Below are 26,475 nucleotides of genomic sequence, written 5' to 3'. Positions count from 1 at the left end.
GGAACCGCCCTTATGTCACCCTCACCAGACCGTCAGTGAAAGGCACATGTGGGATCAAACTTGTAACTTCAGGAAGCAGTAGCGCCCATTACCAAACACTGGAGCTTAATCCAGGGCGCTGCTGACTGGGCACAACGCTGCAGCATTAATTAACTGCAATCGTTCTGCGGCGAGTCATATTTGCAGATTTGATCAGAAGCCACATGGTGCTCAAGGCAGCACGCACAAACCTATCATACGTGACTTTGGCTGACGGCAGAGCTGTACCGCAGCCAGTTGTCAGGTGGCATAACAGATGGTCCCCTGGCAAGCCACAGGTTAATATGCCCACACGTCTGCTTCCGACAAGCCAAGCCGTTTGCACTGCAAGCTTAGTTTATTTTCACTTGAAATATCTAGGATTGCTTTATGTTCTCCGCTCCCGCCGTGCCAAGATTAAATATTATCTGAGCCCTAATGAAGCAGTATCCTTGAAGGGGTATTCCAAGTTTATGCTCACCTTGAAAATTTCCCAGCCACTGCTGTTCTGAAACGACCCGAGTCGCCTCTGCTGTTCCGATATGACCCAGGTCGCCGTTGCTCTCTACTTCTTAATCCTCTCAACATGGCAGGAAACGGCTGTGAATGCCCCTCAACCAATTACTGGCTGTCCTGCGATCTTCCGGACAGTTGGGAGTCACATGGCTGCTGCAGCCAATGAATGGCCTCAGCGGTGACTTCTCCCCAAGTGGAACACGTCACCCAGGAGTCACCACTCAGGCAAGTCAATGGCTGGAGTGGTGAATCTGACTTCTTCTGTTCAGGAGTTTACAGGCTGGGGACTGGAACACTGCTGAACAGAAGCCAAAGACCAGAAGGGGGTGCAAGAGAGCAGGATTTATTTATTTATTTTTTTCAAAAAGGCCCAGTACGCTGCTCATGACCATTAAAGTCCCAAAGGCTGGACAAACCCTTTAAAAGGGATTCTCGGAGGCTTTGACTAAACTTGTAAAAGAAGATGGTTTCACCACTACTTACCATTTCATTGCGCCGCCGATTCTGCAATCTGGACTGAGGCCACGTAACCGCCTGACTTCTGCTGACATGTTGACCACTTCTGCTCCTGTCTCCCCCTGTATAACGTACAGGCAACTGAACAGGAAGCCACAGGAGCAGATCCAGTCAAGACCTCAGCAGGAGAGTCCGCCGCCAGAGTCAGGCGGTCACGTCACCACAGCCCAAACTGCAGAATCGGCAATGGCATGGCAAGTAGTGGTGAAACGATTTTCCTTCACAGATTGTCTGCAAGCTAGGATTTAGTCAAAGCCTCAGAGAACCCCATAAATTGCTATGGGACTGAACTCGGGTACTTTCAGATCTGCTCTTCAGGGGTCCCGTTCTAGAGACAGGAGCAGATCGCCATTTGACATTCATGGCATATCCTAGCAACATGCCATCAATGTCTCAGATGGGAACACCCCTTTAAAGAGGTTCTCCGGGCTTTTACTATTGATGACCTATCCTCAGGATAGGTCATCAAAATCAGTTCGGTGGGGGTCTGACCCCCGCCACCACTCCCAATCAGCAGTATGAGGAGACAGTGCGCACGTACCATCTCTCTTCTCTTCCTGTCCGCTGCTCCGGTCTTTTCCATAGACCGCAGCGGTGAACATGGAGAGAGAGACTGGAGACGGCACGTGCGCGCCGTCTCCTCATACAGCTGATCGGAGGTGTTGGACCCCCGCCGATCTGATATTGATGACCTATCCGGAGAATAGGTCATCAATAGTAAAAGCCTGGATAACCCCTTTAAAGGGAACCTGTCACCGGGATTTTGGGTATAGATCTGAGGACATGGGTTGCTAGATGGCCGCTAGCACATCCGCAATATCCAGTCTCCATAGCTCTGTGTGCTTTTATTGTGTAAAAAAAAATATTTGATACATATGCAAACTAACCTGAGATGAGTCAGAGCTTGAAAATATGACTCTTCTCTGGTCTCACAAGTAAGATATGACTCTTATGTTAATTTGCATATGTATCATATTGGTCTTTTTACACAATTAAAGCACACAGAGCTATGGGGACTGGGTATTGCGGATGTGCTAGTGGCGATCTAGCAACCCATGTCCTCAGATCTATACCCAAAAACCTGGTGACAGGTTCCCTTTAAAGGGAAAAAATAATTATTAAAAAGAGAACAAAACCGGGAATACACAGTTTATAGAAAGGTAGAAGAAAAACTAAACTACAAAATATGGGAGATTCTGGTAGAGGGGTTCTTCTGGACCTTCCAGCAGTATAAATAATGGAGAAGGTCGGTGCACGCCTCCGTCTGGCCTCAACTGGCTACTAATAGAGCAATGCCTTTTTAAGAGGTAGAAAGGATGTACATCACAAGCAGGAAAAGGGTTAAACTTCCGTAATATTAACAAGTGAGGAAAAAGCTCAGACTCAGCAGTCTGGATGGAAGAGAAATGTCTCGGGGTCGGTGGCACTATAGGCATGAACAGTACTTTTGTCTGAGAATGGCATTCCTGCACCCCTCCCCCCTCCGTCCCATTCTTACAGATTTCTCTGGTTGTTGTGACAGGCTAGGGGAGGAAACCGCCGCTTGTGGGAACCATTCTTCTGACCTTCGGTTATAGGGGGTGGGAAAGACAGCTGACCTCTCACCGCACATGTGACTACCGTAATGTGTGCCGCCGCATGTCTAGGCAACCGCTGCAAGAGTCAAAAAATGCTTTTCTTGTAGGGGGAGGTGAGGTTTACAGGGCAGAAACATGGCCGTAAACAAGTCCCTGCATATTCCGTTACTCTGCGGACCCAGAAAACATGGAGAAACGCTTGGAATGAAGCGCCACAGACATGGTGCTGTACTAGATGAGGAATAACTGAGCCGAGCTGCGGCCGCAAAATCAATAGTTTGTTAGGCTACTTTCACACTAGCGTTCTGAGCGGATCTGTCTGCATTATAACTTAGAAAATTTTCTAAGTATGAAAGTAGCCTGAGCGGATCCATTCAGACTTTACATTGAAAGTCAATGGGGAACGGATCCGCTTGAAGATTGAGCCATATAGTGTCATCTTCAAGTGGATCCGTCCCCATTGACTTCCATTATAAGTCTGGACGGATCCGCTCGCTTCCGCACGGCCAGGCGGACACCCGAACGCTGCAAGCAGCGTTCAGGTGTCCGCTCACTGAGCGGAGTGGAGGCTGAGCGCTGGCAGGCGGATGCATTCTGAGTGGATCCGCCTCCACTGAGAATGCATTGGGGCCGGACGGCTGCGTTCAGGAACGCTCGTGAGCCCCTTCAAACGGAGCTCACGAGCGGACACCCGAACGCAGGTGTGAAAGTAGCCTAACAGACATTGCCTGGTAAAGCATGGACGTCTGCTCAGTAGGTCACGGGTCGCTTTAAATCAGGGCACTAGAGGGTCCAACAGATGTGAACCGGAGGGACAGGCTGTAACCATTTAAAGTCCACTGTAACGTTGATTGTGGGAGATGTGTGAAGACACAGGGCCATCTGCCTTTAACCCCTTAGTGCTATTTGACACGTATACTCGTCATGGAGCACTGCTACTTGGCACTCCACGACGAGTATACACATCATGGCATTAAACGGTCACCATGTCTGCAGACATGGTGACAGCGCTGAGACCCCAGCTTTTATTCATTGTGCCCCCCTAATTTTAGGTGCTTAAAACGGCCGACATCAGTGCTGGAACCAATGTCAGCCGTTTAACCCCTTCCATGCCACGGCCCATAGCGACTGCTGTATTGAAAGGGTTAACAGGGAGGGAACTCCCTCACTCTCCCATCAGGCCGCTGCTGTGCTGTTGCAGCGACCCGATGCTTGACGAGTTCACAGAGGAAGGGAGCTCCCTCCCCCCATCGGGCCGCTGCTCTGTTGTGGCAGCGTCCTGATGGTTACCATGGCAACCAGATGCCTTTACAGGCAGGAGGCTGATCAGGCTGTGTAAAGTTACAATACACTGCAGTGCAGTATATAAGTATATAGTGTACTGTAGTGTAATATAGAGGCATCAGACCCACTGGATCTTCAAGAACCAAGTGGGTCTCGGTAAAAAAAAAAAAAAAAAAGTTTCAAAAATAATAATTTCTTCTTATAGCCGCACATTTATACTTGGATTAAAAAATAAAAATACACTTACACATGTTTGATATCACCGCGTGCGCAACAACCTGATCTATGAAAGGGTCATGTTACTTTCCTCGGACGGTAAACGCCATTAAAAAAAATAATAATTATGATGAAACTAAAATTTTGAAACCTCACCCCCCAAAAAAAAAGTTATTAAAAGTGAACAAAATAGTCTTATGTACCCCAAAATGATACCAAACGGTCACCTCATCCCGCAAAAAATAAGCCCCTACATGAGACAATTGCCCAAAAAATAAAAAAAATATGGCTCTCAAGCCTATGGAGACACTAAAACCTAAGTAGACATATTAGGTATTTACATCACAAAAAGTGTAATACCAAGCGATCAAAAAGTCATATGCACCCTAAAATAGTACCAATCAAACAGTCCTCTCATATCGAAATAAATGAGCCCAAAAATTTTTTAAAAAACTTTGGCTTTCAGAATATGGACTAAAAAATATATTATTTTTTTCCAAAAATGCTTTATTATGTAAAACTGAAACGAACAACCAAAAAAAGTTGTCATATTTGGCAGTCACGTCCGTAACAACCTGCTCTATAAAAATACCACATGATCTAACCTGTCAGATGAACATTGTAAATAACAAAAAATAAAAACGCTGCCAAAACCTATTTTTTGTTACCTTGCCTCACAAAAAGTGTAATATAGAGCAACCAAAAATCATATGTACCCTAAAATAGTACCAACAAAACTGCCACCTTATCCCGCAGTTTCCAAAATGTCATTTTTTTTTTAGTTTCTACTCTAGGGGTGCATCAAGGGGCCTTCAAATGTGACATGGCAACTTAAAATGATCCCAGTGAAATCTGCCCTCCAAAAACCATAAGGCGTTCCTTTCCTTCTGCGCCCTGCCGTCTGCCCGTACAGCAGTTTACGACCACATATGGGGTGTTTCTGTAAACTACAGAATCGGGCTAATAAATATTGAGTTTTGTTTGGCTGTTAACCCTTGATTTGTTAGCAGAAAAATATGGATTAAAATGGGAAATCTGCCAAAAAATGAAATTCTGAAATTTCATCTCCATTTTCCTTTAACGTAAAATAACTATTTTAGGAGGTATCACTATCTGTTTTCAAAGCAGAGAAATTAAAATTTTGAAAAATGTGAATTTTTCTAAATTTTTGGTAATTTTTTTTTTATATATATATATTAAATATTTTGACTCAAATTTACCACTGTCATGAAGTACAATATGTGACGAGAAAACAATCTCAGAATGGCCTGGATAAGTAGAAGCATTTTAAAGTTATCACCACAAAGTGACACTGGTCAGATTTGCAAAGAATGGCCTGGTCCTTAAGGTGAAAAATGGCATGAAAGGGTTAAAAGGTATTGTCTATGATTAGAACATGGCTTCTTTCTATCATAAATGGTGCCACACATGTTCATGGGTTGTGTCTGGTATTGCAGCTCAGCTCTATTGAAGTGAATGAGACTGAGATACAATATACACATGCAACTTGGGGGGCTGTTGTTGGAAGAAAGCAGCCATGTTCCTATCTGGACAACCCCCCAGCAGCTGTAACACAGCAGATATCTACACTTACCTGCTCCCCACCACTCCATCCCAGCTCCCTTCACCTGACTGAATCTCCACCTGTTAACTTCCGCACTAACGGGATCACGTGTGCCGCTGCAGCCAATAACTGGCCTCAGCAGTGACACGTGACCCAGCAGTGATGTGCCTCTTGGTGATGTATCACTGCTCAGGTCAGTCATTGCGCCTGTGACCCCATACATGGCAAAGAAGAGGAAGTCCAGTGAAGACACCCCAAAAGAATAGAAAACCCGGACATCCCTTTAAGACTTCCAGGCTTTAAAGGGGGTTATCCGGGAAATCATACTGATGACCTATCCACCGGATGGGTGCATCAGATGCGCTGTAGTACGAGTCACCTAGAAATTGCACCAGGTACGAGCGAGACGTGCTGACCAGGAGGAGTACAGCAGGAACACCACATGGGCCAATCAGCAGAGATCCGCAGACTCCATCCCATTGTCAAGTCATATGGCAATTAGCAGGCACAATCAGCACCCACTAATTAATTTAAAGGGCGGATGAATTATGTTAAGAACTAGTTTTGTTTTTTAGCCAAACGTCACTGAGATATAAAAAAAAATATATATATCAAAATAAAAATGTAGGTGACAGCAGCAAATTTCTAGTTGTGGTGCCTGGCATTTGTCCAGTTCTGACGTACGAAATGTTTAGCACAAGCCAATTTCGAAACCATTCAGGCCACTATATGTACCCAGAGATGTATGCGGTGTAAGGATACTTTCACACTATCGTTCGGGGCTCCGCTTGTGAGCTCCGTTTGAAGGGGCTCACAAGCGGCCCCGAACGCATCCGTACTGCCCTAATGCATTCTGAGTGGATCCGCTCAGAATGCATCATCAGTCAGCAAGCGGACACCTGGCCGTGCGGAGACAAGCGGATCCGTCCAGACTTACATTGTAAGTCAATGGGGACGGATCCGTTTGAAGTTGACACAGTATGGCTCAATTTTCAAACTGATCCGTCCCCCATTGACTTTCAATGTAAAGTCTGGACGGATCCGTCTGAAGCTACTTTCACACTTAGAATTTTTTCTACAATATAATGCAGACGGATCCGTTCTGAATGGATCCCAAGTCTGCATTATATGAGCGGATCCGTCTGGGCAGACATCAGCTCTGAACGGTAGTGTGTAAGTAGCCTAAGCCTGTCAATTTTATTGACTGTAATGTCATTAAAGGGGTTGTATTGATGACCTCGTCTCAGAATAGGTGATCAATATCTGATCTGCGGAGGTCTGAAACTCTTCTCCCCCCCCCCCCCCAATCAGCTGTTTCTCCACTACTTCCTGTTACACTGCTCATCGCTGAGGAACTGGAGTGTAATTTTAGGTACTCGAATGGGGCCAGTACTTGTAATGACACTGCGCCACCACTACAGGGGAGACAACGTGTTGTGTAAAGACCGGGAAGTGGCGCTCGCATGGATTGCTGCCTCCTCTTTAAACAGCTGATCAGTGGGGGTGCCAGTTGTAAAAACCCCAGCCGATCAGATATTGATAGCCCCTCCCGACGATAGGTCATCAATATATACTGCCTGCACAACCCCTTTAAGTTTCATAAAATGCTGCAGATTTTCCACCTGGACGATATCTGTGGCATGGTAAATCAGATTCGTGCACTGATGGAAAAAAACTAATCTGCAGTACGGATTTTGCATCCTCGCTATTTTCACTTCTTTCCATGTAGTGGGGAGAAATTGATGGTAAAGCCGCAGCAAAATCTGCATGTGTTATATGTGGGTCGTGTACGGAAACCCACCTTGTGGTACGTCCAAGCATTAAGCCAAGCAGACGAACTATTGTAGATGTCGCGGCCATCAAACTCTTCAACAACAGATTTTTAGGGAAAGTAGTATCGGACATGTCACCGAAGATAAGCTTACTCTTCTCTCCCTATAGAGATATACATGAAGGCTCGGCCCAGCATGCATGTTCACGTGGGGAGTCAGGAGAAATGACTGCTTGGTAGCCACGCTATTCAGCAGACTTACTAGCCGTCTATGGCCACCATTGTGGAGAGGACTTGTTGGTGCTGACTGCAGGTCAAACACGGCTGCATACACCATTATAAAAGGACGGATCTTGCAAAGTGACATTTTCGATGCCTTCTGGGTAAATTTTGGGCCCCTGGTTGACAAACACTACGGTCATAATGCATTCTGACATAACAGGAACCTGCCAACACCTCCATACCCGCATCTGCCCCCTCAAGCATTTACACTGTGGATTTCTCTTGGCGTATGACAAGTGTTCGGTGTCCTTCACCGGGCGGCAGGAAGTCGCTGTGCAAAAGTCACCTTGTTCTGGATTACGAGACAATGCAGCTAAAGAACACATGTGCCAACTTGTAAGCCGATACTCGGATATGCAACGAGCCCGGACCTTACCTTTTGCAGACTAGTTGGATTTAGCTGAGTTTTGTCGATGATTTTTATTGCGACCTAAAAAGAGAGAAAGAGAGGGGGGGGGGGGGGGGATTAATAAATAAAAAATAAAATAAAATTGCATGACAAAACAGATGGCACATCTGTGCGGGCAATGCTGGAGATGGGGATGGCACTCCTGTGCAAAGGCGCACCTGAACACTGGCACATTTCATGGGAATGTAACCCGACTCCAGATCAATTAGCAGGGCGCGCAATGTCACTTCCCAGAACACACTGTTACTTGGATGCTATTCAAAGCAGAAAATATAGAAGCTGAACTCTAGCAGGGGTGCCTCACAGCCGACTAGAAACACATGAGAGCACAGCGAGGGGGGGGGGCGGGGGCTGTATGAATGTCAGGTATTTCGCCAAGTCTATTGGGGACCCTGTGATTTGAGGTCCCCATAGCAATAGCATACAAACGAGGCAGAATGATGAGGAAAGGTATTTAAGCAAAGCAAAAATAGATTAACAAAAGATATGAGAGAAAAACAATATTGTCCGGCATTTATTTTTTTCAGTCTGCGGATGCGCAGACCGGAAGGACGGATCCGGCACTAAAACATTCCTATGTAAAATATATATAAAAAATCTGGCAAATGTTCCGGATTTTTGGCCGGAGATAAAACCGTAGCATACCGCGGTATTATCTCCGTCCTGATCAGTTAAAAAGACTGAACTGATGATATCCGGAACAGATTGCTCTCCATCCAGAATGCATGGGGATAAAACTGATCAGTTCTTTTCCGGTATTGAGCCCCTAGGACAGAACTCTATGGCGGAAAAGAAAAACGATAGTGTGAAAGTACCCCAACAAAAAAATAAAAATAATACACAAAAGCATGCATTTAAGGCTACTTTCACACCTGCGTTCGGTGCGGATCCGGCTAGTATCTGCACAGACGGATCCGCACCTATAATGCAAACTATTGTATCCGTTCAGAACGGATCCGTTTGCATTACCATGAAAAAATTAAATAATTTTTTTTTTTTTTCTTTTTTCATGATAATGCAAACAGATCCGTTTGGACTTACATTGAAAGTCAATGGGAGGCGGATCCGTTTTCAATTGCACCATATTGTGTCATCGTTTGGCTCCGCATCGTCAGGCAGACATCAAAACGCTGCAAGCAGCGTTTTGGTGTCCGTCTCCAGAGCGGAATGGAGGCTAAACTGAGGCAAACTGATGCATTCTGAACGGATCCTTATCCATTCAGAATGCATTGGGGCTGAACTGATCCGTTTTGGGGCCGCTTGTGAGAGCCTTGAAACGGATCTCACAGGCGGACCCAGAAACGCCAGTGTGAAAGTAGCCTAAACAAACGGTTAGTAAAATAATCAAAGCAGTTCCTCATGTGCAGCTGCAGTCATATAAAATACTGCTATAATAAATCTCGCCTGCCCACGGACCACTATTGATTTGTACCCTGCTCCTCCATTACTCCATTTTGGGACAAGGGGACAGATACTTAGGCTGAAAGCCTAGCTCTCTATGAATAATCAAGTAGCCAAGAAAACAGTCACCGAAGACTCGGAGACCATCCAACGCTGGCATCTTCTGGGCATTCCCACATGCTAAATCTGTCGCTCTGTTCCCAAATGCCTCATGAGGAAGCACTATGGGCAGCTTCTGTACCTATCCAATGAGCCGGATGGCAGTATCTAAATTTGGGCTCTAAGGAACCATGATGCTGAATATATTGACCTCTAGGTTTAATGGACAGCGCTGTCATACCTCTTTAGCAGTGGTTGGCCACACGGGAACACCCACTGCTGCGCCCAGCCGATTACCCACTGTACCTAGAGAAAGTGACATTTGCAACCAAACAGGATTTATTCCATCCAGGCTTGGCACAACACAAATCCATGGTTTTGCAAACTGACAGACTTGGTGCAAGAAGGGGACATCTCCTTCTACCTGGCTGTGACGCGCTCCACTGTGATTGGCCAGCTCACAGCCAGGGAGAGGAGACGCACCTTGAGAAACATGGCCGTCTCCTCCCTCCTGTACCGATGGTATGGATTAGCATACATGGCAGAAAACCAGAACAGGGGGGCACGGCAGGGGAAAGGAGAGGCCCATCGGAAAAAAAAAAAAAGGGATATCACATTTCCTCAATATGCTCTACAGTGCCAGGTACTTATACTGTAATGTCAGGACCAGTGAAAGGTGCTCTCTAAAGGGCATCTGTCAGCAGTTTTGTACCTATGACACTGTCTGACCTGTTGCATGTGCGCCTCTAGTACATCCGCAATACCCAGTCCCTATAGCTCTGTGTGCTTTTATTGTGTCAAAAAAACAATTTTGTGTATATATATGTAAATGAGGCTACTAACTTTTCTGGAGCCCAGCACCGCCCCGCATCCTCCAAATCTCCTCCTTGCTCCCAAAGGTCACAAAGCTAGAGCGCCGTAATCTCGCGATGAGCGAGCTAGCGCACACGCAGTACATTCCCTGAGGCTGATGCCAGCACAGGGAAGGAACACTATGCCGACACTGCGCATGTGCTAGCTGGCGCATCGCGAGATTGCGGCGCTCTAGCTTTGTGACGTCGGGGAGCAAGGAGGAGATTCGGAGGATGAGGGGCGGTGCTGGGCTCCTTCACACTGGGCGTGGTTGGGCTCCAGAAAAGTTAGTAGCCTCATTTACACACATTATATATATATATATATATATATATATATACATACATACATACACACATACAAAATAGTTTTTTTGACACAATAAAAGCACACAGAGCTATGGGGACTGGGTATTGCGGATGTGCTAGAGACGATCTAGCATCCCATGTCCTCAGCTCTATACCTAAAATCCAGTGTTTCATGATTTCTGTCATAAACGGAAAGAACAATGGACACTGCTTGGATGGGAAAAATAGAGCGGCCTCCGAGGCACAATTAAACGTAGCATTAGAGTTTCCCTGTTACTCCAGTGGGAGATCCTGACAGCGTTCATACATTAGATAAAATCAGCAATGTGACTTTCAAAAGGTTTTCCTTGTCTCCACTCTGGATCTAACCCACTTTTGGAGAGGGAGAGGGAGAAAAAAAAAAAACACCACTGGGAACGCAGAACATAAATGTAAATGATTTGCAAGAAAGTGAGCAACCCGACGTGAAACCCCTCTCCAAACAAACCACGCCAGATGCGTATATTCATAGAGTCGCAGAAAAGCATCAATGGCCTCTTTTCCATTATAATATTCTAATAAGTGTATCCAGCGTAAGCAAATGCAAAGTTCTAAGATATCTCTGCATAAAGAGTCTTCCAGTGACCTTTTACTGCAAACAAGCTCATTGTGTACTGGAGCGCACAAAGCCCAGATTTACAGCGGAGCGCTGCAGTGAATACACAATGAGGTCTCCGAACGATAGGCAGGCTCTCATAGCATTCCAGTGCGTGCCGACGTTGAAATATGCATGCACTCCGCTTACGTAACACCGCGCATCGAGGGAGAACGGCAAACGGACGCTTACCTCTCTGCCAGTCAGGATATGCCGAGCCAGTTTGACTTTTGCAAAGTTTCCTTTGCCGATTGTTTTTAGAAGCCTGTAGTTTCCAATGTGCGGCTGCTCGTCGGCACAGGACGCTATCGAGTTCCTGTTTCGGGCTCCAGAGCGGGCAGAGCGGGGTGGCACATCTTGCCGGGTGTCTCCATGGGACGTGTGCTGTAACGAGAAGGAAAAAAATAAAAAATTAGTTTGGGTGCTCCCACTCCAACGTCTACACACACAGGCCAGGTAGGTCTTCCTACTTAAGGGGCATTTCCATCTGATAAAGTCATAGCACATCAATAGGAAATGCCATTACATATGAACGGTGGGGAGGGGGGGTCCAACTTCTGCGGAAGGTCCGTTGCGGAGAACGAAGGGGCTGCAGCGCTGATCCAAGTTGAGTCACACACGTTGCACTACTATGAGTTGTGGTGCAGCCTGATAGGTTGCGTGAATGGGGCCAGCGCTGCGGCCCCTGCATCCCAGGGACAGATAAACGGAATTCAAGCTGCCAACGGACCCCAGTGACTATAATGGGGACCACTGGATTTCACTCATGGTGTTCATTTTACTGCAAAAAAACAAAACAAAAAAAAAAAACACTGATACATTTTTGACAGAACCTGCACCCATAGGTCTGCATGGGTTTTTCAGCTTATGAGGGTAAAGAAGAATGTTTTCATTCACTGACAGCAAAGAGGAGCTAAAAATGCTCAATTTAAACAAATGATGAATGAGAGGGGTTTCCTGCTTTTACTGATTGATGACCTATCCTCAAGGAGTTCTCCACCCCGCACCCCCGTCGATCAGCTGCTACTGCAGCATTCCTGCAGTGTGGTTCTGCCGCTAACTTCCGGTGACGGACATACACCCAAACAGCTGATTGCAACGAGTGTCGGACCCCCTGCTGATCACCTAGTGGGGGCCTATCCTGAGGAGCCATTGACAAGAATAGGACAGGTTATATTTCTTTGCGGACCACGGAACGGAGCAACGGATGCGCACAGCACACGGAGTGCTGTCAGCATCTTTTGCGGCCCCATTGAAGCGAATGGGTCCGCACCTGAGCTGCAAAAACTGCGGCTCGGATGCGGACCAAAACAACGGTCGTGTGCACGAGGCCTTAAGGAGACATCTGTAACTACTTAGCGCGTACTTAAGACCTTTAACAATCAAACTTTCTTCTTCTGCTTCTCTGGAATAAAAGTATAGATCTGCGCTGAAGGAAACGACGCCCGTATTTACGGCTGATCAACAGGAAGAGCTGGGACACATCAGGAGCCGCATACGGCGCTGCAGGGAGTGACGCCAGAGGCAGATTTCCTGTGTCATCCATCTAAATGTGTTATCACATCCTGTGGATGAGTGGGATACTCTACACAGACGTCCGCAGAAATGCTGTGAGAAGTAGAAACACCAGACAGGGGTCTGTACACCTGAGGGGCTGTAAACTATACTGTAAGGCCACATTCACACTGCAGCAGGGGCGCACTGAAAAGCCATACATAGGAGAGAGGGGAAAAAATAATATAATGAACTTTTTCTTTCCGGATTTTGCCATGGATTGCGCCTAACTTAATGAAAGATGAAATGTGTAGCAAAACCCACATGTAAGGGCCCTATTAGACAGCCTGATGCTCCGGCAGGAGAAGCGTCGACCTGCGCTCGTTGGCATCGGCCTATTACACAAGCCGATGCAAAGGGAGCGTGCCCATTCAGCTATAATGACCGTCTGTGGCACAGGGCGACGTGTTGCCAATAACCATGCATCTTTCATCCGGATGAAACAGGCAAATAAGCCGAGCGTTTGCTCATTTATCGACTGATCAGTGGAATAATTATACAGGCCAATTATGGGGAACGAGAGCACCTAGGAATGCTTGTTCCTGATAATTGACCCAAAAATCATCCAGTCTAACATGCCCTTAAAGGGGTTGGCAGAGGAAACTGGAGAACAGAGGGGATCCACCTGCAAAACAAATAAATAAAAAAATACCGACTAGCAGACCCTGTGCCACCGGCTTTGGTTCTCCCAGAGGGCTGCAGCGGTGACGTCACATTGAAAACGAGTTACTGTTGCAATTACTGGTCTCAGCGGTACACAGAAGAGGCCAGTAATTGACTGCAACAGCCACCTGTTGATGATGTGACGTAATCGCTGCTGCAGCTTTGTAAGCAGATCTCAGAAGAACCAGAGCTGAAGCCCGGGATTTTCCAGGTAAGTGCTGAACAGTACTTTAAGTGGTCCGTTTCGACCTAAAACCGGGAAAAAACAGCAGAATGGGACAAGGCGCCCGTCCTAGATGGTTGGGCTTACAGAAACGGCCGGAGTGGGACGGCGCGCCACTGTGTTCACAACTCCCATTGCTGCTTCCGGGAGTTACGTAACGTTCATTACCAAATGAGTTAACGGAAACTGCATAGCGCCGGCCCACGTGCCTGGCCACATAGGACAACTCCTTTAACGGTAAGTTCCCACGAGACACACAAAGCCAAGGATTTACAGACACAGAAAAGTTGAGGCGATTTTACCAAATCACATCTATAGATCTGCAGAGTTCTGTGGTTCAGATTTTAAAAGACACAGCGTGACGATTTACGCCGCAGATTATTCATCTTACTGCACAAATCCGGGACGCTGTCACATGGCACTTAAATATCTTTTATGCTAGGGCTACAAGCCGCCAAACACAAAGCTGCGTCTCCAAAAATGTGTGACTTTTGTCTTTTTTTCATTGTGCAATATGGAGGCGAGCCGTATGTAATAAAGCTTTTGCAACACTCAAAAATAACCCCGCTAAGATGTCTCAAGGGAGTCTCAGTAGTGAACATGTTGGTGATGACATCCATGACAAGAGGGTCAGTAGTTCTGTGAAGATGTCCGTGAAGGATCCATGCGTGGTCACGTGTGTCCGTTTTTTGCCCTCCGTGTGTGTGTCATCCGTATTCCATGATCACTGCCAAGCTAAAAATGTCCATAATTTCCAGAGCATATTCTGCCAAAGGTCAGTGAAAACCGCAGACCAAACACGGATATCATCCGTGTTGCATCCGTGGATTTAGTTGGCCCATTGACTGTGTGTGTGAGGGATCCGTAATCACGGACAAAAGCAGAGTATGCTTCCACGGTGTCACCATGGACTGTGAAAAGCGACTGGTGTGTGAAATAAGGCCTCATGCACACAACCATAGTTTACGTCCGAATCCGACCTGCATTTTTTGCGGCTCGGATGCGGACCCATTTGTTTTAAGGAGCCGCAACCCATGTGCAGTCTGCATCTGTAAGTCCGTCCGCGGCCCTGCCCAAAAAAAATTAAAAAAAATAGAACATGTCCTGTTCTTCTCTGTTTTGCGGACAAGGATAGGCATTCGAAACAGACTGTGGGACCTGCGGAAGGGAAAAACCCACGCCCGCTATCCTTGATTTGCGTATCGCAAAAATGGATACGGCCAGGTGCATGAGGCCTAAAGGCAATGGATACATGGGGACCACAGACAGCAGACGTATGTGATTCACTGACGTGTGAAAGTGGCCTTACGCTGATCTCTATGCTGGAACGTTTATTCCTGGGATCAAATATCCAGCAAAGTCACGGTCGTACCACATCATGTAGTACTGCGACCACATTCACTGCTAGTGACACTGTGATCCTGGTTACAAGTGACCATGTTGCCCTATCTAGAAAAATACTGCTCAAAACTCTTAAAAACACTCCCTTTGCAACCCCCCCCCCCCCCCCCAACGGATGCAAACAGGTGCCGGATCTCCACCACTTTGTGAAAAGCAAGGGCAGCCCGTCCAGCCCTTGCCTGTGTATAGCATAAAATTCGGAAACAAAGCAGAGCCTCCAGTCTGTGGGCTGCATAACTGACATCGTCATCTGCCGGGCTCTCCCCACAAAGCACTGACGCATTTCCTGACAGCCAGCTCAGAGGACAGGGGCTTTGTAACCAGAGATCCTACAGCAGATCCACACACAGAATCCTCGCCATGCAAAGTCACAGGGTCTTTTCCTTTTCTCTCTTCTGCTAATTATCATACAGGGAAAAAACGGCCATCCCCATAACGAGCTCTGCAGACATCAGCGGAGTCGTCTGACAGATTCAACTTGCAGAGACCGTTTTTACAGGACTCTTCAACAGTTTTTTTGGGCCGGAGATACAACCGTAGCATGCTGCAGTTTTATCTCCGTCCTGATCAGTCAAAATGACTGAACTGAAGAAGACATCCTGAACGGATTAGGCTACTTTCACACTAGCGTTGTTTTAATCCGGCGTTCAATTCCGACACCGGAACTGCCCGCCGGATCCGGAAAAAAGTGTGAAAACGGATTACATTTGAATCCTGATCACAATGAAAAAATGCATTGGAAAAAACGGATCCGCCATTTATGGACTAACTTTTTTTTCACATTTTTCGGGTTTAACATGCAAAAGCCGGATCCGGTTCAGAACAGAACACACGGCACCGGATCCGGCGTTAATGCAAGTCAATGGGGAAAAGACCGGATCCGGCGTTCAAAGTGTTCAGGATTTTTGGCCGGAGGTAAAAATACAACATGCTACGTTTTTCTGAAAAGCCTGATCAGTCAAAAAGACTGAACTGAAGACATCCTGAACGGATCGCTCTCCATTCAGAATGCATTAGGATAAAACTGATCAGTTATTTTCCGGCATGGAGCCCCTAGGACGGAACTCCGTGCCGGAAAAGAAAAACGCAAGTGTGAAAGTACCCTAAGGAAGGGTGAGCCACTTCTGAAACTTCTGCCATTCAGTGAACACTTTTGAAGCCAATCTAGATGCACTCATCTGAAGGAGACCGGTCCAGCTGACAGGTTAAATGGTCTAGTAAATACGCAACCGCCCAAAGGAAGCGGCCAAGGAACGTGCTTTATTTGTGTCCAGATGTAGCAATAGAAGGATCATCAATTAAAAGACCAGAAAACACACTGGCAGCAGAGCAGATGCCAAACAGTTCCAGGAAGAGAGACCCAGATCAATTGTAATTTAGACTTTTTAAGGAGACGCCACAAAATGAGTCGGCGGCGCTGCCTGGACATGGGTCCAATACGTTAGCGAGACAATATCCGAACGGCCCTGTGATATACAGTGACAATGCCCATAATCCTGAGCACACCACGAATGATAGCTTGGAAAATAAGATTGTCTGTGGTAAACTGTAATTACAGGAACACAAATCCGAAATAAATCACAATTATTATTACAGATCAGACGGCGTCCATCTACATAAAACTGAGGTCTCGTAGTGGCCATAATAATATACCACAAAATGAGACCGACTAGCCACGCACTTAAAGGCTTAAAGGGGTGTTCCAGTTTGTTTTTAATTTAATTGCTTATATAATAGGAAATCATATTAGGAAACATCCATGTGATACATAAATAGGACAAGTGATGGAATCGTACTTTTTATTGTGGTCATTACAGTGACTACATCACTGCATGTATTTACATGGCTGCCTGTCTCTAGGCAATGTTGTGAAATGGCCTCCTGTCTCTAGGTGATGTTGTCATGTTGTTCACTTCATAGAGTTTAGTATAAAAAAAAAAAAAAAAAAAATAAGAAAGAAAACACATAGATCTGCATCTACACCGACACATAATGATGAGATGCTGCAGCTAGTAATTCTGTAAATACTGTGAATGTGCTGCTCCTCAATACACTATTCACCTGATAGATACCTGGGTAGTTAACGGAAAGCCAGGTCACATGATACCTGTTAGGGTCACATGACTTGGCCCCAGGTGGTAGGCGGATCCGAATTGGCAGAAGGTGGGGCATCACAAGTAGATGGGGTCAGCGATACCACAGTGCAGCACAATATACTGCCCCAGCAGCTGTCCTTCTGTGGTGGGCATTAATAGCGGTAGAAAGGAAGAAAAACAGGACCTTTTCCCGGCGCTGATGCAGAAGACGTGGGACTAGATTAGGATTGGTAAAACAGTAACCATTCTTTATTCCAGGTATACGCGTTTCGGGGACGAACAGCCCCCTTCATCAGGCATTAATAATGGGCACGTTCTGTCCTCCTCCAATTGTCTCCAAGTATGATATGGAGCAGGGGGCTTAGGAGGTAAGATGCGGGCCACTTCCCTAGTAATGACTTCTATAGCACCCCCAGCTGCATGTTCCCCAAGTGGCCGAGGAAAGAAGAAAATAAAACACCTGAGTGCCGTTCCAAGTCACCATCTCAGACCACAGTCCTTTTTCCTGCCCGCATCCCTATGCCATTGGTACACTGCCTCATATTGTGGCCTGGGGCTCATGAGGGTGATCATTCCCATGCCCTGCAGCCATATTAAGTTGGATCACCGCCTCGAGCACAGCCATGCAATTGAATTCAGGAAAGCATCTGCGCCACCGGCCAGATACAAGAGAACCTGATGTTCCCGGAATTAATTACTGCCGAGAGCATCGGATCATTATGTACCTGTACGACGCCAGTCAGGAGACCACGGGCGGGCCCCCCTGGGCATCAGCCCACCAGAAAATTTCCCTGTAGGGTCTACGGCCAGCCCGCCTCCAGCAACTCATAGCAGACCTCCTTTGGGAACATCGGTGATTGTCTGAGATTACCTGATAAAGAAGCCTCCAAGGAGCGAAGAATAATAGGGAAAGTTGAGTTTTTTATTGCCCAATTCTGGCTGGAGATAAGCGGCTGCCAGAGCTTTCCTCTCTTGCCCCCGAGCATGCATGTGTTTGGGGCGGGGGCAATAGCCGTCAGCTTTGGAAGATCTATGTTCACATCTGTCCGAGGCCCCATCATATTCAGTCACATTCACCTGAATAGGGCTTATGCCATGTTCACATTTGGCGGTTCTGTCACTTTCAGTACTTGCAGCTCTATTCTTGCCGTCTACGGTCAACGTAACACTTGACCTCCAGCACATGAGCCTTTTAATCAAAAATGTCAGTGCCGCAAGTGAAACCCCCCACCTAGTGCAATACAAAAATCTTATCTGATGGGGTCGTGTCAGTGCACAGAATACGGCCCAAAATCTCTGTCCTCATGGAATACAGCACACGCACCCGCTGACATTTCTAGCAGGACTACAGCAAATACCTCTGAATGTAAAAGAGTCTTTACAACCGAGACATTGTTACATATACTGTGTGTAAGATCCGGAACATTGGGACTGATCCTAGAAAACAAATCACTACAGACAATGAGACTCGGGACAACCACCTTCAACCGCCGCCACCAGCGAGACAACCGCCGCCGCCGGGGAGACAACCGCCACCAGTGAAACCACCTTCAAACGCCGCTGAGACAACCACTGCCTTCATTGCAATGGAAAATAGGATATTTAAGTGCAATTTAATTATATTACAGTGTATGTGAGCAAAGGGAGAGAGGGAGCAAGGAAGAGAAAGAGCGCTAGCAAGAAAAAAAGAAGATAGACAGACGTGACAGTAGACAGACGTGACAGTAGACAGACGTGACAGTAGACAGACGTGACATTAGACAGACGTGACATTAGACAGACGTGACATTAGACAGACGTGACATTAGACAGTCGATCTGATGCCCAGGCCTCCTCAGACATGAATGGCACACCACACAGCGGAGCAGCAGGGTCTCCATGTAGCAGAGCCCTTCCTGTACACACTATGCATCACCCGATGTCCACATGTCTCCACACTGCTATATTATAGGGTACAAAATGGGCTGAACCATCAGGACATTGGGGGAGGGGGGGGGCAGCCTGGATGATGAAGTCACTTACGTTCTCGGTGTCCCGTTCATTCACCGTGGGCAGGGGGGTTCGGGTGGACATGGCGGGGTCCCTTCTGATCGCCCTGTGACGTGAGGAGGCCGGGGGGACGGTGCGGGGGTCTAGTGGTTACAGTCCGCTCTTCTCCGCAGGCTCCCGGGGGTACATTCTCTCACACTGCGGTCTCCTCCATTCTCCTCTGTGTACACAGACTCCAAACCCTCCGGTCCCACAGGCCCCGAGTGAGATGTAATGTCACCGGGGCGAGGCTCACGGGCTCTCCGCGCCGCACACGGGGGGCGGGCTCACGGGCGCTGTCCTGCTGTACGGCCCCCTCCTCGCTCCCCGGGCTCCTATGGACATTTGGAGGGGGGCAATGTGTGCTATCTTCTCCGCCCCAAGCTACAGCGCTCTGCCCCCTCCGTGCCGCTACTACTATACCATCCAAGATGGCCGCCCCGCTTCCTCCGGACGGATCCTCACAGCCTAGCCCTGCTACAGCCGCCGGAAGTGACGTCGCCTCCATCTGCGGCACTGATTGGAGGACGGGGCTGGCTGTTGTTGCTAGGGGCGACTCGGGGTCTGTGAGGGGAATGGAGGGCAGGCGGCGCTGTCATAGGAACATGGGGGAAAGTATAGCTATTATGGTGTGTGACGGTAGGGGGAGCTGTTTAGGTGACTCTTAAAGGGGTTGTGTCACTTCAGCAAATGGCACTTATCATGTAGAGAAAGTTACTACCAGGCACTTACTAATGTATTGTGATTGTCCATATTGCCCCCCTGGCAGGCTGGATTCATTTTACCATCGCATTATACATAGCTTGTTTCCATGGCTGCTTGCACACTATAAGGCTCCATTCACACGTCCGCAACGTGTTTTGCGGATCCACGGAGCTGTGGATCCGCAAAACACGGGAAAAAGGCAATTGCGGTCAAGAATAGGACATGTTCTATTTTTTTCGGGTCCGCAATTCCGTGTCCGGGCCCCATAGAAATGAATGGGTCCGCAATTCTGTTCCGCAAAATGCGGAACAAAATTGCAGACGTGTGAATGGACCCTAAGAAAAAGCGCCGGCCTATGCGCGCTCCTAAGGTCCCGGCCACCAGAGAGGCTGAGCTTTTTTTCTATAGTGTGCAAGCACGACCACCGCCGTTTGTTTTGTTTTTTTAGCGTCCAGGCTGCCATGGCAACCGATCAACGCGGGGGCTCCAATCAGAAGGCAGAGCGAGCCACATCCCTCTGCCTTCAGTCACAGGTGCTGCGATCAGCGTTGATCCCGGCACCTGAGGGGTTAAGGCTACTTTCACATCTGCGTTTAGGTGCGGATCGATCTTGTATCTGCACAGACGGATCCGCACCAATAATGCAAACGATTGTATAAATAATTTATCTTTATTTTTGTTCATGATAATGCAAACGGATCAGTTTTGACTTACACTGAAAGTCAATGGGAGGACGGATCAGTTTTCAATTGCACCATATTGTGTCAGTGAAAACGGATCCGTCCCCATTGACTTACATTGTAAGTCAGGACAGATCCGTTTGGCTCCGCATCGCCAGGCGGACACCAAAACGCTGCAGAGCGGAATGGAGGCGGAACGGAGGCAAACTGATGCATTCTGAACGGATCCTTCTCCATTCAGAATGCATTGGGGCTGAACTGATCCGTTTTGGGGCCGCTTGTGAGAGCCCTGAAACGGGTCTCACAGGCGGACCCAGAAACGCCAGTGTGAAAGTAGCCTAAAGGATGCGGGCGCGCTCCATACATCCCTTCACACGTTATGACGTACAGTTACGTCATAATGCGTGAAGGGGTTAAACTGTGCACTGCAGGTTACCTTCTGTGTTCTGCTGCAGAAAAGTGTGCTGTGTACGCACCCTGTGTGGCCCCACTTTAAAGGGTTTCTGTCACCCCATTAAACCGTTTTTTTTTTTTTTTCTTTAATAATAATCCCTATAGTGCGATCTCATGATACATAATCAAATTAATAATTTTGGTTCAGTAGATTTTGCTAAAAAACGATTTTTAAAATATGCTAATTACCTTGCTACCAGCAAGTAGGGCGGCTACTTGCTGGTAGCAGCCGCATCCTCCGATGGTAATGACGCCCCCTCGGCATGCTGATTGACAGGGCCAGGGAAGGTAATCCTTCTCTACTGGCGCTGTTAGAATTTGAAATCTCGCGCCTGCGCCGTACCTGGCTTCAATCGGCGCAGGCGCACTGAGAGGCGGCCGCTCTGCTCGACCGCTCCATCCTCAATGCGCCTGCGTCGATGACGTCATCGCATACACCCGGAAGAGAAGACGCCGGCATGCCGAGGGGGCGTCATTACCATCGGAGGATGCGGCTGCTACCAGCAAGTAGCCGCCCTACTTGCTGGTAGCAAGGTAATTAGCATATTTTAAAAATCGTTTTTTAGCAAAATCTACTGAACCAAAATTATTAATTTGAATATGTATCATGAGATCGCACTATAGGGATTATTATTAAAGAAAAAAAAAAAAACGGTTTAATGGGGTGACAGAAACCCTTTAAAAGGACTGTCATCACACGAGAGTAGTCCTGCATATAAGGAGTCCAGATCACCAGTCACCCTCTGACGCTGGGTTCAGACCTGAGCGTACTGGATGAAGCGCTCTGTATGCGCGATTCTACGGGCGTCTCACATACGCGGCTCCTGTGCAAGCGAACGCCCATTGTCGCGCGTTCCCGGAGATCTATGTACGGGAACGCGCGACACTACGCCCCAAAGAAGCTCCTGTACTTCTTGGGGCGTAGGGCGTTTTACAGCGCGTTCGTACGCGCTGTAAAACGCTCAGGTGAGAACCATTCCCATAGGGAATCATTGGTTCTTGCCTGTTGAGCGTTTTACAGCGCGTAGGAATGCGCTGTAAACGCTCAGGTGTGAACCCAGCCACAGAGAGGATTTGTACGCATGCACAGCAAATCTATTTCAGTGCAGCTTTGGGCACTGATGGTGGTGGAATAAAAACCAGCGATCTGGACTCCTTGGGGGTCATTTGGTTTCCCTGTGCGCTACCGGAGGATGCTCCTAATTTATGATGACGTGCACTCCTCGTCATAACCTAGGCCCATTCCCCCCACAGTCAATGCGCTCGAAGTGGAGTCGTTTTTCACTGACATGTACAGTGAATATAAAAAGTCTACACACCCCTGTTCAAATGTCAGGTTTCTGTGATGTAAAAAAAAATAAAAAATGAGACAAAGATAAATTATTTTAGAACTTTTTCCACCTTTAATGTGACCTATAAACTGTGCAACTCAATTGAAAAACCAACTGAATTCTTTTAGGTGGAGGGAAGAAAAAATATAAAAATTAAATAATATGGTTGCAGAAGTGTGCACACCCTTAAACTAATACTTTGTTGAAGCACCTTTTGGCCTCATGCACACGACCGTTGTGTGCATCTGCGTCCGTTCCGTCATTTTTCACAGTTTAGTGGAGGTCCCATTCATTTCCATGGGGCTGTGAAAAAAAACTGATAGTCCTCCGTTTTTTCTCCGCATCCGTGATCTGTGATTCTAGTCCGTCAAAAAAATATAACCTGTCCTATTCTTGTCAGTGGAAAACGAAGGACGGATTCAAGTCAATGGGTTAGTCAAAAAAAACGGATGCACAACTGGTATGTCATCCGTGACCGCGTCCGCGTTCGTTTTTTCTACAAGACCTTGGTGCAATAAAATTACACTTTTCATTAACCTTCCTTTTTTTTCCCTGTCAGACAAAAAAAAGTAAGACACAAGGAAACACAACTGAAGCAAAATCAATGACAGTGAAAAAACACTGTCGTGGGCATGAGGCCTTTGATTTTATTCCAGCACTCAGTCTTTTTGGGTATGAGTCTATCAGCATGGCACATTTTGACTTGGCAAGATTTGCCCACTCTTCTTTCCAAAAACACTCCAAATCTGTCAGATTGCGAGGGCATCTCCTGGGCACAGCCCTCTTCAGATCACCCCACAGATTGTCAATCGGATTCAGGTCTGGGCTCTGGCTGGGCCATTCCAAAACTTTAATCTTCTTCTGGTGAAGCCATTCCTTTGTTGATTTGGATGTATGCTTTGGGTCGTTGTCATGCTGAAAGATGAAGTTTCTCATTATCTTCAGCTTTCTAGCAGAAGCCTAAAGGTTTTGTGCCAATATTGACTGGTATTTGGAACTGTTCATAATTCCCTCTAGCTTAACTAAGGCCCCAGTTCCAGCTGAAGAAAACCAGCCCCTTGGCATGATGCTGCCACCACCATGCTTCACTTGTGGGTATGGTGTTCTTTTGGTGATGTGCAGTGTTGTTTTTGCGCCAAACATATCTTTTGGAATTATGGCCAAAAATGAGACTTCAGATGTGTTTTTGCAAAATGTAGCCTGGCTTGGATGTTTTTCTTGGTAAGAGAAGTCTTTTGTCTTGCCACTCTACCCCATAGCCCAGACATATGAAGAATACAGGAGATTGTTATCACATGTACCACACAGCCAGTACTTGCCAGATATTCCTGCAGCTCCTTTAATGTTGCTGTAGGCCTCTTGGTCCCTCCCAGACCAGTTTTCTTCTCGTCTTTTCATCAATTTTGGAGGGACGTCCAGTTCTTGGTAATATCATGTTGTGCCATATTTTCTCCACTTGATGATGACGGTCTTCACTGTGTTCCATGGTATATCTAATGCCTTGGGAATTCTTTTGTCCCCTTCTCCTGACTGATACCTTCTAACAATGAGATCCCTCTGATGCTTTGGAAGCTCTCTGTGGACCATGGCTTCTGCTGTGGGATAAGACTAAGAAAATTTCAGGAAAGACCAACTAGAGCAGCTGAGCTTTATCTGGGGTTAATCAGAAGCAGTTTACATGATGGCCGGTGTATGCTGACTCCTATTTACCAGGATTCTGAATGTGATTGCTTAATTCTGAACACAGCTACATCCCCAGTTATAAGAGGGTGTGCACACTTATGCAACCACATTATTTTAGTTTTTGTTTTGTTTTCTTCCCTCCACCTAAAAGATTTCAGTTTGTTTTTCAATTGAGTTGTACAGTTTATAGGTCACATAAAAGGTGGAAAAAGTTCTGAAATCATTTATCTTTGCACTGAATGTAATAAACAGATGGCTCACTGTGGACAATCACGACTGGTGCTCAGGTCAAAAAGAACCACCCCTTGCTCTCGACAATGGTAAAATGTAGATAGTTGGACCGGCACTCAAAACACCCATAGAGCAATGTGGAACCAAACAAATGTATTCAATCACAATGTATCTAGGTATTGACCATCTGATATATAAAATATACAATCTATCGAATATAAAATATCAAATACAGTACAGACAAAGTTTGGACACACCTTCTCATTCAAAGAGTTTTCTCTGTGGAATTATATACAACTGTTATTATACATAACAAACAAGTGTGAAACAACTGAAAATATGTCATATTCTAGGTTCTTCAAAGTAGCCACCTTTTGCTTTGATTACTGCTTTGCACACTCTTGGCATTCTCTTGATGAGCTTCAAAAGGTAGTCCCCTGAAATGGTCTTCCAACAGTCTTGAAAGAGTTTCCAGAGATGCTTAGCACTTGTTGGCCCTTCTGCCTTCACTCTGCGGTCCAGCTCACCCCAAACCATCTCGATTGGGTTCAGGTCCGGTGACTGTGGAGGCCAGGTCATCTGAGCGCAGCACCCCATCACTCTCCTTCATGGTCAAATAGCCCTTACTTTTAAAGTTTTCCCAATTTTTGGGCTGACTGACTGACCTTCATTTCTTAAAGTAATGATGGCCACTCGTTTTTCTTTACTTAGCTGCTTTTTTCTTGCCATAATACAAATTCTAACAGTCTATTCAGTAGGACTATCAGCTGTGTATCCACCTGACTTCTCCTCAACGCCACTGATGGTTCCAACCCCATTTATAAGGCAAGAAATCCCACTTATTAAACCTGACAGGGCACACCTGTGAAGGGAAAACCATTTCAGAGGACTACCTCTTGAAGCTCATCAAGAGAATGCCAAGAGTGTGCAGAGCAGTAATCAAAGCAAAAGGTGGCTACTTTGAAGAACCTAGGATATGACATATTTTCAGTTGTTTCACACTTGTTTGTTATGAATATAATTCCACATGTGTTAATTCATAGTTTTGATGCCTTCAGTGTGAATCTACAATTTTCATAGTCATGAAAATAAAGAAAACTCTTTGAATGAGAAGGTGTGTCCAAAGTTTTGGTCTGTACTGTATATAAAATCGATTATGACATAAATCGAATAAATAAAATCGAATACATAAAATGAAAGTAGGACATCAATAAAACATTCTAAATCGATTGTTGTTTTTAGTTTCCTATGAAGACTTGTATGTATAGGTAAGAGTCCCAGTACAAAGACTTGTATATGTAGGTGAGTCCCAGTAGCAGATATCTAATGTCAATCTGTATATGTAGGACCTCACAGTTTCGCCTTAGTTTCAAGCTTTCATAGTCAATCGTTTTACCCACTTTAGAGGGTGAATATACACATTTATTACTCACGACACGTTGCGCTGATCACAAGGTTTTTTTCTACATGTGGAGATTTTTCCAGTGGCGTCCCACCGCTCACACCACGCTCCAGTAGTGTTGGTTTCTCTTTGCAGCGTCTTTCGGGATCTCGTCCCAATTCTCATGAGACTTAGTCCGTCTGTAAGTTTCGATAAATGAGGCGAGTTAATGCACAGGTATTCCACCAGACGCGTTTCGAGATAGCTTATCTCTTCCTCAGTGGGAGGATCCAGAGGATAGATCATCAGTTAAATGAAAGTGCAGAACCCCTTTAACGAAGGGGCCACTGTGTTATATTACCAGTATGATAAATGGTACTTTATAGGGACTGGGTACAAATTGAATTTGGTATCTGACTCTTCAGCTAGCTGATCGCTCGGGTTCCTCTGCCAGGGCCTACCTACGATGAGCTGTTTGGTCATGTTCCCTCCCGCTTCTCAGTGTGAGGTGCAGTGTAAGGCCTCATGCACACGACCGTTGTTGTGTTCCGTGTCCGTTGCGCCGTTTTTCGTGATTTTCTGCGGACCCATTGATTTTC

At 46.5% G+C, this 26,475-nt stretch overlaps 1 protein-coding gene across 5 annotated transcripts in view; it reads right to left on the bottom strand.

Moving 5' to 3' along the window:
- Positions 1-19,878, bottom strand: part of MARK3 (microtubule affinity regulating kinase 3) — a 76,052-nt gene extending 56,174 nt beyond the window's left edge. For all 5 annotated transcript variants that reach the window (XM_040412498.1, XM_040412494.1, XM_040412496.1 and 2 more), the window contains exons 1-3: positions 19,407-19,878; positions 11,640-11,831; positions 8,121-8,174 (exon numbers count right to left, since the gene is read on the bottom strand). In XM_040412498.1, coding sequence (XP_040268432.1) covers positions 8,121-8,174; positions 11,640-11,831; positions 19,407-19,457 — 297 coding nt within the window. In that variant the 5' untranslated portion in view covers positions 19,458-19,878. The remainder of the gene's footprint in view (positions 1-8,120; positions 8,175-11,639; positions 11,832-19,406) is intronic.
- Positions 19,879-26,475: the final 6,597 nt, after the last annotated feature.

This window comes from Bufo bufo, chromosome 11 (assembly GCF_905171765.1).
Source record: "Bufo bufo chromosome 11, aBufBuf1.1, whole genome shotgun sequence".
In the NCBI taxonomy this organism is placed as follows: Eukaryota; Metazoa; Chordata; class Amphibia; order Anura; family Bufonidae; genus Bufo; species Bufo bufo.
The sequence above is the reverse complement of the archived record's forward strand: the minus strand, read 5'-3'. Positions and strand labels throughout refer to the sequence as shown.